Here is a 13,303-nt window from a genome sequence, read left to right as displayed (position 1 = left end):
ATGGAAAGAAGCCATACTGGTGATAGACTGTAATAGCAGTCTGATTATTAACAGCTGTCATTTTGAGCGCGTAATGCGTCCGCTCGCCACGTTAAAATTAGACAGTAAAACAGAGTACCGTGTTTTTTGGGGTGGCTTAAACCGTGGTTTAATATTTTGGAAACCGCCCAACCTTAGCATGATGTTGCCTGTTGTTAAGGCCCTTGCACAGTCAGATTTTATTCACGGGAAAAGAATACAAACAAACAGTTTGATTTCTGCGTTTGTCAAAAGTGATTGATTCCTTTATGGAGTAAATTAAAACTACAATATCAGTGTAGTGTACTGTGTAGCCCTGAATGATTCACTTAAAAGGTGGGAGGGAATTCCACTTCTCCATGCTACACAGTACCCCAGACATCATCATACTCGTCATACAAGTGAGCCATCTGGAAACAAAATGGACCACAGTAGTCCTTATACACTCACATGGCTATCTAAACTGCCATCTCTTTCACGCATGTGGTTAACCCACATCAGATGAACATCCACATTGTAGTGCTGACCTACAACGCACACATGAACCTGACTTCATTTAACCTACAGTAGAGGGCTTCACAGGGGCTCTGCAAATAATTCACCAGTAGTCAAACAACCTAGACTAGTTCAAAGCTGTACAGAGAAACAAAGGTGAAATAATTTAGGTGAATAAAAATCACTCCATTACAAAGTTACAACAATTAACCGATGAACAGAACCACCACAAAGTTAGTCCTACATCGTGTTAACTTAAACCCTATATGTAGTTGACCAGAGTCTCCCAGGACTCTTATTGCTAGGCCTCCTTCCTCCTCGTTTCACTCTACACTAACCATCTAGCTGATCTACAAGCTCACAACATGCCACTTTGCAACACGTTTTGCTCTGCTATTTTAGCTAAATGTTCACTCCAGAGTACGGATGCCTGCGTTCAAGTGGTTAAAGAAGGCAACACTCGCCTTGTTCCATCGTGACGTTGTCGATCTAACATACCAAAGAAAAAGACAAGACAGATGCTTTCTTACCAAGACAGGTTCATGGTGTCCTCCTCATATCCTCTGTATTCTAGGGATTCCAGAATAGCAACATGCCTGGCTGAGAGATTCACATAGTAAATGCGGGACTCCCGTCGCTTGTCTTTTTCACGCTAGTGACAAGCATGGCTATGTCTCTTATCTGGTCTGTAGGGTACAAAGGCCCATTGGCCCATTGTGGGAGGGCACATCACTCTGTGTTAACATATGAGAAGATCAATGCCCTTTACACCTACCACTTTGTCTAACATGCATGTACTTGTCTTGGAAACAGTTTGATTTGTAAAGTTATGTGCCTTACCGGCAGTTACTTTGCTGTGTGTAACTGTGTACTACTATGTCCTAGGCTGTGACCGATAAGTTCTCTGCCAGAAGATTCATGCATTTGCCTGTTTGTGTGTCTGTCTGTCTGCAAATCCCGATAAGCATTATTTGTTGTGCATGCTCCCAGCAGGACAAGCACCTAAATTCCCTAATATTTTTCTCATCATCATCATTCGAGTGCCCTTGAGATCTGCGACACAAGCTGCTTCCACTGGTCTCTGTTGCTCATTGCCACACAAAGTTCATTCACAGTCAGTCCTGTGTCTCTACTCAGAACATCTGGAGATGTGAGTGGTCTTGTTAGTCTTGATGGGCAGGGTAGTCTCCACAGAAGAATATCCAAAATGACCTGTTCTTTTTCTCTGTGGCAGTGTCCAGCAAAACTGAGTCTTCTTTCTGCCACAACAACTGAGATGCCATGTCAATACAGTCATCAGATTTACTGTAATTGGCTCAGCAGCAGATTTGAACAGGAAACATGATACCATTATGAGTGGTTCCTGTTCAAATCTGCTGCTGAATCAATCAAATGAAGCAGCTAAAACAGAACATTTGGCCAAAATAGAAGAACATGTTGCAGCACATTGTGGACCTTATTTAGGTATTTGATGGACAATAAATTATAAGTATTTAAGATATGCCAATGTCACACACAGCTGCAAAATAAATCATTACCACCTTGGCAGAGGTAACAAAGCAGCAATGAAAATAATCATTAACCCATTTAGGCATGAGGCTGATTCTAAAAATGCCTTCTAAATCCTGACCTACGTTTTCTGGAAAATATTTATATAGCAGCATCAACTTTTTGTCATTTTGAAATACTGTACAGAACCCCAAAATGGGATCCCGGCCTGAAGGGGTAAAACACCAAAAGGGGTTCCCGCCCAGATAATTAGAATATTATTCCTATATTTAAGGCAACTCTTGGCATATTCCTACAGAATTAATGGGATTTAATGGGAAAGCATGTCAGCAAAGACATGTGCCTGGTGAAAGGGCCCAGCTGTGGTCCTACTTGTCAGGGTGGAGGCAGGGGTCAAATGGCACCCGAACTATGAACCTCTAAAGGCCAGATGCCTTATGTCCACCTTTTGACAAAGGACAGAACCCAGAGCACCATGAAATGAAATGAAATGAAATGAAATCTATATTTACCCAGGGTATCTGGGCTAAGCTCAAGAACTTGTTTCCAGCCAGGCCCTGCTCATAGAACACATTTCATCGTAGTGGTTGATGCCTTGTTCAAGGGCATTTCAGCGGTGGTAATTTTAACGTGTCGGACGGCTGGTTCGAACTGGGAACCTTCCGGTATCTAGACCGCGCCGCTATCCGTTCGGCCACCGCTGCCACTGGCAGGGCATTAGGGACCAAATCAATGACCCCAACTCTGTCTTATCTTCCCTTATCAAGGGGGTTCATTAGCATATAATCTGTCATTTTGGAACCATGTACCAGGGACTACTGTAGACCCACAGATGACATTAATCAAATCGCTTTACCTCGCATAAACACACATTACTGCTCCTCATCCATCACTGGCGGTAATTGTGAACCCAAACCCCTAATTTTGGAACCACTCAGTCTGGTTTCCATGCCAACACTGACAGCACAGGGTAAGAGTCATCATGGGGCAGGAATTCATACAGCAGGACAGACAGAAAGGTGTTCGTCTACCCTCCTCTAATAGTCCTTTAATGAATGAACAGCTAAAAGGACAGGCAAAGTGTTGCTTCATTGCTTTTCAGTTTGCGAGGGACTCAGTGAGGACTATGTGGCTATTAGATTACCAAATCAATACTATGACTTTCCACATTACTTGTAGTACAAACAGACCGTACTGTAGTGTGAAAACATTTTCAAAACCTCATAGCTCCTCTTACAGCACATCAGTGTTGTAGGAATTATTTCAGTCAGTTCAGTTCATTTATTTTGGTCATTAAAAACAAAGTCCATTTTGGGAACATATGGGGAATGTTTGATAACAAAATGTTTACTTTGTATTACTAAAACTCACACCTGTGTGAACTGAGCGGTGCAACTACACATGTATTGTTATAGTTACTGTACTCTACTGTGCTCTGTACTGTGTGGGGGTCCCCGGAACATCTAGACCCCCAGGAACGCACCCAGGGTGCCGGCCCGGTTCCGGCGAGCCGCCCGTGTCCAAAACGGTCAATAAATGACCCCATGATGACTCCCCAGGGAGTCGCCGGAACATCCAGACCCCCAGGAACACGCTTTCATGATTCTTTCTGAAAATAGCTCATGTAATCGGGCTCAAGTGGTGAAACTGGTTACTTCTTTTGGGTTTGTTTTCATAGACCTGGTCGCACCAAACAGCATTTATAATAGTACATGTTGGTCGCGTCTGTAAACATCACATTGTCACCAAATGGAAGTATGCAGGAGACTATAAATTATACACGTTCGACTCTGCAAGGCACTTAAGTTGGCTCAAGAAATCAAAAAGTTGCCCATGTTGTCATACCAGGCAAAACGAGCGGATTTAGCTTACCGGTTCTGCTCATCAAGCTTGGCGAGCAGCTCCAATTCATCGGGGCTGAGCTGGGCGGGCGAGGACGGCGAAGATAGCGACGTGGAGGAGGAGGAGGTCGGCAAGGACATGGGCGTGGCCACCTGGCTAGCCATCTGACTGACCGTGTGTGACACTGAGTTCTTCACCCATGCGAGAGTAGAACTCAGCTTGCTCACCTTGTCTGTCGCCACCTGCAGAGAAGATGTAAAGAGAGCCACTGAGCATTTCACAGTGAATGGGATTTCAAAACGGTACCATGCCAACGTCAATCTGCAGTGATGCACCCAAGAGAACATCTATTAAAGGCATTATAGGTAATTTTGAGCCTAAATCTTAAAAATATATATATTTTTTTTTAAATCGCCTCCATCAGCCACTGCATTTCGGTTTCGTTACACTTTTTATGATGACATTCCACTGTTTGTTGACATTCATCCCTTGCAGGCTGCAGGGACGTTTCTGTCTGTGGGGGAGGGCTTGGCAGGAGATCTTAATTGATCCCTTTGAACTTCAAAGGGAAATGTGCACTGAGTTGATTGATTGGATCATCGAAGATGGACTGAGTTGATTGATTGGATCATCGAAGATGGACTGAGTTGATTGATTGGATCATCGAAGATGGATATCAAAGCAGTATTGCAAGAGATGGAAGAGAAAGCTTCCATGGTAAGTTGGGCACGTAATGTCTATTAGCCATTCTCCCCAATTGGTTCAAATTGCAGTCCCACAATGTAAAATATATTTTTAAAAACAATTAAGTAGTCAGACCTAACATGTGTACAAATATCATCTTATGATCAATTTAATCACAATACATTTGAGATGTTTTCACGTCACTACCGAAACACAAATAGTTTTAGTCCATAGATGGAGCCTGGTTTTAGCCACACCCCCACACTCTTCACCAAGAAGTAACATAGACTTCATGTTCATCATGGCCAAATGGTGAGTAACTAGTTTACTTCAGTCTGAAATGAATGTCTTCCAAAGTCTGAAAATCACTGTGTGGTTTCAAGGAGTGTCACTACCGAAACACATTATTTCTCATAAATTATAAACAATTTTGGTTTTTCTGCAAAATGTGATGTGATGTACATCAGTTTAAAGCTGTTTTTCTTAGCCATTTTTTGCCTAGCATTGTAGAGTTAAGCTAAAAACTAGATAAAATTGTCACTACCGAAACAATTAGTCACTAATTAGTGTTTGTTTCGGTAGTGACAAAATTGGTATGTTTATGCTTTTGAGACATTATTAATGTACTTAATTCTGATTTCTATTTCATTTCATCATGTGGTCCAAAATACCAAAACAAAAAGATCTGGTGCAACATGAATATGGTCAAAGTTTTTCCAATATAGCATACAAATTTCACACAATTTCCAACTCTTTGAACCAATTCAGTAGGAAACCACTAAACAAACCACTAAACAAATAGACTATTATCAAAGGCAATCTATGTCATTCCTCTTTAGCTAGCCAGTAGCTTCCTACTAGATTGTTGCTGCTGGCAACAAATAGATGGAGATACATTTATTTATATCACATGAATGAATGTAAAATCTAGTGCTACTACTGGGAAATAGGCAGAGTAATGGATATGGTGAATATAAAGCTTATGGCACAGAGCTGCAGAGGCTTTAACACGTCCAAACTAGGTAAGGAAAATAAATGAAGACGCTAATTAAACACACTTGGAAACGTAAGATATGTTATGCAACCAGACAGACACATGATGCTGGGGGGGAAACAGACCCATGGTGGCATTTGATCTGTCAGACTGTGTTTCGGCATGGCACAGACATTGTTTTAGGCTGAGCAAAGCAATTTAGCTTAGCAGACAAATTGATATGCTAGTGAGAGTTTGTGCTTAGACCACACAATGGTTTGTTTGTTTTGTTTCTAAATCAATCAGGCAGGCCAAATATCTAATACACAAGACAGTGAGTGACTAAACCATTCCTGAAAGTGAGCCACTAAAAACACAAAAAGCCAAATGAAAAAAACTGAACTGCTATATTTAAGGTGACATGGTGATCCTACCTGTAGAGAGCTGCTATTTGAAATTAGCCGACATCAGCAACCTTTGCCTATTGGCCTGTTCCATGAAGAATGCATGTTCAGCAAAACATACAGAAAAAAATAGCTTTTTCCAAAGTCAATCCCTTCATCAAGAGGCTTCGTCTTTGGCCTTTGTCTTGCTTTGTTGACTCTGTTCTTTAGGCGTGCTGTCTCAGAGTCATATGGTGATCACACTGTCATGAAGGGTCAAAGTGCTCTACCAAAGGTAGGCCAGCCCTTACAGGAGACTGCTCAAATCAGCATGCAGCAGGAACAGCAGTGCTGTACTCAGCAAGACGTGTGGAATCCACCTCACAGCAGATCTGAGAGGAAACGGGGAATTAGTATTGTCACTGGGCTATGAGCTGAGCGCGAGTCAGCAGGCCTAAACTTTCACACTACTACAGCAGGAAGTGGTGGAGGGAGAAAAAAAAATCATCAGACTCATCCCGCCTGTAATGTCTAGGAATGATGAGTCATACGTATACTAACTTGTAGCTGTGACTGTCGTAGTCAAGTGCACACAGCAAACAACCAACTGAGAGAGTGAGAGACAAGATATTTATTTGGGGTATCTTGTGGAAAGTGTAATGTGCTACAGTAAGTACCATGTTGCTGCTGCTGCCTGGAGAGCAAACTAAAGTCCACTCAGCACACAGCCCAGAGTGACTTTGCTTTTGCACAGCAAACACAACACAAGACATTCCACATATGGAGCCTCTAGAAGTGTTAGGGTGATATGTACTACACGTATGCTACATTTACTCTCTCTGCCAAACATAGCCAATATTACACAATCCGTTTTCTGTCAGCCCATACTCTATAAAGGGCCGACCACTAGAACTATAAATAGTTTTTAAATTATTTTTAAGTCAAGTGGATGACGGCAGAGTCCACAACACAACTATTATGACAACAGTGATGAACAATATACGTAGTACTTGGTGTGGACAGCCATTATGTTAGGACATAGGCTATTTTTGGAGGAAATCAACGAAGGCTAGACAGAGGTTTGGCCTCAGTTATACTTTGGATGTCATCTTTGTAAGAATTGTGGCATAGCTCATTTCATATGTATAATTTAGGGTACATAACAATTTTTACTGCAATTTTGGGAAAATCCATATATTATTCTATTACGCTCCTATCATAATACATCATCATACGTCACATTCCGTGCTCAACCAATCAAATCATCACAAATGTCATTCCGGCCAACCACTTTTGTCGTCTTCACTTTTTTGCACTCACTATTTTATCTTCAATATGTACTTTACTCAGCCAATCAAATCATCGCTATGGGGTGGTCAATCACAAGCTGATCTCACAAACCCGGAAAGCTGGGCATAGGAGGGGCTAGCACCCCTCAATAATCAATAATAACACAGGCAACACTTTAACATCAGACAGTTCAATCATGAGGCTACTGGGCCTAATCAATCACCTCTTCATATTCTTACATAATAAGCTAAACAAGCTGATTGAAGAACCTCTAGCTGTTATCCACCTTGCCAAACACTGTACCACATCTGTACCACATCTGTTCAGCCCTGTGCACAAACAGGAAGTAGGCCTGTATCCCACCACTGTTTTTGGTACTACACCCTATTCCTGAGCCGTCATAGAAAGTAATTGACTATTCATCACAGCAGCCATTTTTTTGATTTTTTCTTTTTTTCATATATAGAAAAAAACAAATGTTATCAGCAAATGTTATCAGCAACTGAAGGGAAGGGACAGCTCACTAATAATATACAGTATATTTTCTCTTCTTGCTTCCCATCTATTCCATCCGGTTTCAGTGGCTGTTATTGAGGCAGTTTTAAGCACCAAACAAATCATGTTGATGGAAGACATCGTTACATCTTCACATCACCAGTCCAGACCTCTGAATTGCTATTTAATATCTACCTTTCATGTCAAGAGTAGACACTTCAAAACGGCTCCATTCACAAATAATCAATATAATTGAGCTCTGCTCAGAATCCGTTGTTGAGAGATTAGACCATCACTAGTCTTGCGTTACTCCCGTTGCCTCCGCAATTTCCAAATGCTTCATCATACAGTCTGGACCAACGGAAGAGCTATCATGAGTAAGCGATAAAGCAGAAGTGGAGCCTCCTCCCCACTTCCGTTTCGTCTTTACAGTCGCGCAAATTTATCCTAATATAAATCGAAATCATCTAAGCATATATAGCTTGTTGCTTAGCAGAAAAGAAAATACAAAAATAAAATGTAAAGATATTTTTAAATATATTTTCGTGCTCAGATTCCTTACTCAGCGCATGGGGGCTATAGTTCCAGACTCTATATAGCATTCGGAGATTGTGGAAGGAATAGTTGTCTGGCTACGCGAGACTAGATCATCACTCTTGGCCAACAGTTAATGTTCTATGTAATGACTTATCAACAGTATGTGTATGGGAGACTGGGACAACCTTTTTCTGCTTTTTTTGACTCACACAGACCAGGGTGTTTAATCATTATTCCCTTAGAGTTTTTCTTTCTGCCAATAATGACATGGCCAAAAGACAGTTTGAAAGTAGTTTAAGGACTTGAAGGAATTGAATTGAAAATGTTTCTATGATAATATTCCATACAGTACCCAGTTCTCTTTGAATGCACTACTGAGCCACACAAAGCGCTGCCTCTGTGGTCTTTTCCTTTTGAAAGCCAAGATGAGGATGTGTGGGTGAAAGAAAGAATCCATCAAAGGCACAACCTCAATGCAGGATGCCATGCAGAAATAACTAGGGAGAATTAAGATGAGCATATTCTGGAGTAAATAAATGCCAAGATGAAGAAGGTCATCTTTCAAATTTCAAAGAATCCACTTCAAAACACTCCTGACCACCTACAAAGCACTAAACAACCTGGCTCCCCCATACCTCTGTGAACTCCTCAAACGTCATGTCCCCTCTCGCTCCCTCAGGTCTGGTGACGCAAACTTCCTCGACGTCCCCAAAACCAAACTCCGTACGTGGGGTGACAGAGCTTTTTCCTTTGATGACCCAACCCTGTGGAATGCCCTCCCTAAGGCACTCAGAGATGCCCCCACCCCCCAAACTTTCAAAACCGCCCTCAAGACCCACCTCTTCAATATTGCCTTCCCTAGCTAACCCTTCTCACTGTCTTTCTTTTTAATGTTTTTTAGCTTTTAGTGTTTTCCTTTCCCCCCCCCCCCCCCCCCCCCCCCCCGTGTAAAGCGTCTTTGGGTACTCAGAAAAGCACTATAAGATATTATTATTATTAAATATGTTCATTGTTCACCTCATGAGACATGAACCATATTCTGGGTATGTCATAATAGGGGAACATTTGGCAAAAATACACTAACATTGACCAGTCTAGAAGTCTACAAGATCACAACGTGTCACGTTTTATATTTTGGGGAAAAAGGAGCAGACCAAGTATAGGCCCGTGGGGGGGGGGACCTCGGTAAACAACATGTATTAGTGTATATGATTTAAGTGGTTAAGATGAGCATATTCTACAGTAAACCCCAAGAGGAAGGAGGTCAAATGTGTTAAGACTAAAGAGATAAGTGTTGTATAACATACACAAATAGGCATTGTGATGCAGCCACTAAAATTCTGTAATATACAAGGTCTCATTTGATCACACATGAGGTAGATCTAGAATCTAGATGTATGTTTGCGCTGTAATCCTTTATCATTCAAGATGAAGAACATCAGCCCAAATGCCAAAGTTTATACACGTGGCATATTTAAATTTTCAATTGTAGTAGTAAAGTTAAGTAGTAGCTCATAATTTGACTAGTGTCCAGGTGGCTTAAGACAACATTCTTCTCTGCAAGACAAACCAAATCAAGTGCAGTTTCCCCATAAATCCTGGATACAGAAATAGTTGCCTCTATGGTTTAGCAAAGAATTCAAATGAGAATGGGCCCCTGAGACGCATTACGCATAGCTAATGAAACCCACAGTAAAGGCAAGACTGGGTTTGAATAAAGCCTCAGCAAAACAACATTGTGAAAATCAGGGAACTGAAACTCACAAAAGGCAAATTGTATTTAAATCTCATCTAACACCCAGTACCTTAAAAGCTATCAGTTAGCCCATACCATACAGTGCAGTGAGTGCACAGATTCTGCAAAGACGCCTACAATCCATTTCACAGTCATTAGTAGGGGTACATTGGTACTGTACGCATGTGGGAGATGGTATGACGATATAATCCACAACCAGTAATAATGGCTTATTTCCACTTCACTTGTCTTCACATGCTACACAGTGAAATCCTCAGTGTTCAATGTATCCATTTGTAACTCATAAAGTGTACAAATATAACCAAATGGACTTGTAAGGACCCTACTGGAAACATTTATACACTCTTGGGGTTAAATTAACATGGATCATTTTACAGTATAGTCCCAGCCAGTGAATCAGTTGCCACAGCAGGAGCACTTGAGAACAGAGGTTGAATGGCCATCTTCAACAGAACATACATTCCATTTGCTCTCAGGGTATAGGGACATGGCAGAAATGGCTCTCTCAAAGCCTTTCACTTCACACACCGGAGGGAAACTCAGATTTGTGCAGTCAGTGTACACTGTACATTTCAATGGTCCCCCTGCCTACAGGCTGTTCTTAAGTACATACACAGCCACATAATAAGGTGAGCTGCCCTGAAACCGTTCCAACGCTCTGTAGCCTGCAGTAACTACATTCCAAACGATAGCCTAGCCTAGGAAATGAGACATGATTGCTAGTTTAAGACAATAAACCTGACAGCTAGACCTCAATCTCAACTATTGTCTTTGTTTTATAGACTATGTGTGACCTGGAAGCAGTCTATGGCATGTATATGTTACATGTTTATTTAGTCTAGACAACTTGTGAGAAACTGTGCTTCCAGGTCAAACACATAGAATAGATAAAGGCCTAAATTAATTTAACAGGGATTGTATTGACACTTGTGGAATTTCAATATAGCCTACACACATTCAGTCGACTTGGGGATACATAATCCCTCTCTATTCAAATGTGTGGCCTAAAGAAAAACATTAGCTTAGACTTCACCTGACACCTATTCTTTGAATTTGAAATTAAACGTCTCAAAACAGCTTTAGCATACCAGTAGCACGTAAATTACTTTATTTTAGGCACAATTCTGCTGTGTCTCTACATTTTCCACTTGAAATATGTGTGTGTGTGTGTGTGTGTGTGTGTGTGTGTGTGTGTGTGTGTGTGTGTGTGGACTGTATGGAATTAGTCAAATGATTTTGTGTAAATGCGTGACCGTTGTCTTCATGGGACGAGTTCTGACAAGAAGTCATCTCAATGGGCCATCTGTTCTGCTCTCTCACAGGCATTCTTTACATCTGCCAAAATGCTACTAGCTGTTCTACCTTAATTATAGGAACTGACCACCCAAGTCATGACACACTAAATCTTTAAAGTAGGCTAAACATGTGACCTGAAGGCGCCACACTGTTAAAACGCTAAGACAACAGTACTTTTAACTGAATTTGGGGAACAGAAAGTTCACCATGTCTAATCAATGCCTGACATCAATAGCAAGGCTCAGATTTTTCAAGTCAACTTTCTGGATCAACATGATATGGGTTATGTTATGTAAGTGAAGACCAATGTAACTTTGTCTTTGAGCTGGTCATTTTTTATTGATTTAATACTTTATTAACAGTTAAAATAGTACAGTGGTACGATTTTACAATGACACTAAATATTATCCATTGTGGTCCTTGTGTGTATTGCTATATTCAATTCACCAAGACATTTAAAGACATAAAGACATACAATATACAAGACATCAACACTAATAGCAAATCTAGCAATAATAAACGTACAGTAACTGTTAGGGGGGGGGGGGTGTCATGTCTGGTCGTGTTAAGCTTTAATAGATGACGTCTTTTCTAGGACCTGAGTTCCCCATTCATTTTAAGGGATAACGTCGTTACTTCAATACTTAAGTAACAGCATTATAGTTGAGCCATGCTATCCACGATCTGCCTGATGCAAATTCCCTTTGCCACGCAGGCTGTAAAAGAGTGTTTGATGTATTGTGTATCAATGGAAGTTGACACAGGACTTAGCATTCCTGGTATACAGTACCATCCTCAATGTGTCAGTGTATGCACTTGTAACTCTTCAGTGAATAAATGTAACCAAATGGACGGGTCCATTTTGGAACACGTTGTGTTATGTTGTGTCTAATGTTACAGTAGCCCTGCCCAGTGCAAGACAACAAAGTTACAGGAGTGTTACAGTATCTAGTAACAGACAGATACAAAACCCATCTCATGTTGCATGCAATATTCCCATTTGTGCCAGTCTGTCAGATGATAGCCTGCCAGTGCCCTGGATCCAACTTTACAAGCCAATGAACAGTTCGACGCAAACGTTTAGCACGAAAGCAAACCAGATATTGTAATCACTACTTGCGGCAGAATCAAACGCTTCTGTCTGCCAAACAACAGTGCCATTAGTTACCGTCTCGTACCAAGACATAGGACCGAACCCTCACTGTCTCACACCAGGGGATAGAGATACAGACCCCCAAACACAAGAAACCAGAGTTTACTGTCTCACACCAGGATATAGACGGCCTCAAAACACAAGAACCTAAAGTTACTGTCTCTCGCCAGGACATAGACCGAACCCAAAACATAAGAACCAAGCCTTACCTTGAAGCCTTTTCGACCGCCGGCAGTAAGCGTGGTCTACTTCCCATGTACGACGGTACGGGGTTTCACTACTAAAAGAAACAAACTGCTTTGAAACGTGTTAAAAACACTTATTTCCCCGAGGTTTTACAACTTGAGGCAACGATAGCTAGCATTAGCTAGTCCCCATTGACTTCCACGGTCCAGCCCATGAAGCCGAATACGTGTACACGCATACACACACATACACACACACAGTTACACTAATGTTTGCGACGCTCCACACCAGACAGACGACGAGCCGAGTACTAAATGTTTACATCCTACCGAGCATGCGCCGTAATGGCTCTCAATGTGGAACATTACCGCCACCTCGTGTTGCTACTGAGTGGCTGCACTTGCAAGGCTGTTTCTGAGTCCAAATTCTATTGTATTCCCTGTAATCTAATCTGACAAAAATAGCCTATATTTAGTTTCCCTTTAACTCAGGGAGAGTATAAATATAATGGTCCATTTGTAGATTACACTCTCTGATTTACAAGGGTCTAGGGATAGGAGCCCTAAAGGACCATGCCTATGAATTGTTTATATTTGTAGACCTACTCTCTCATAGTTACATAATTGTGGAACAGTAATAATGCCCATGACAAATGCAAATTTAAGTGCATGTAGGGCACAGCTATA

At 41.4% G+C, this 13,303-nt stretch overlaps 1 protein-coding gene across 4 annotated transcripts in view; it reads right to left on the bottom strand.

Annotated features, from left to right (window-relative positions):
• The window catches only part of evi5b (ecotropic viral integration site 5b), a 42,854-nt gene extending 29,918 nt beyond the window's left edge, over nt 1-12,936 (bottom strand). For 2 of the 4 annotated variants that reach the window (XM_079506889.1, XM_079506890.1), the window contains exons 1-2: nt 12,641-12,936; nt 3,895-4,106 (exon numbers count right to left, since the gene is read on the bottom strand). In XM_079506889.1, coding sequence (XP_079363015.1) covers nt 3,895-4,028 — 134 coding nt within the window. In that variant the 5' untranslated portion in view covers nt 4,029-4,106; nt 12,641-12,936. The remainder of the gene's footprint in view (nt 1-3,894; nt 4,107-12,640) is intronic. The other 2 variants (XM_079506891.1, XM_079506892.1) reach the window with 2 other exon arrangements.
• Nucleotides 12,937-13,303: the final 367 nt, after the last annotated feature.

Source organism: Electrona antarctica, assembly GCF_951216825.1.
Source record: "Electrona antarctica genome assembly, chromosome: 7".
In the NCBI taxonomy this organism is placed as follows: Eukaryota; Metazoa; Chordata; class Actinopteri; order Myctophiformes; family Myctophidae; genus Electrona; species Electrona antarctica.
Note: the sequence above shows the minus strand (reverse complement) of the source record. Positions and strands in the feature narration are given on the sequence as shown.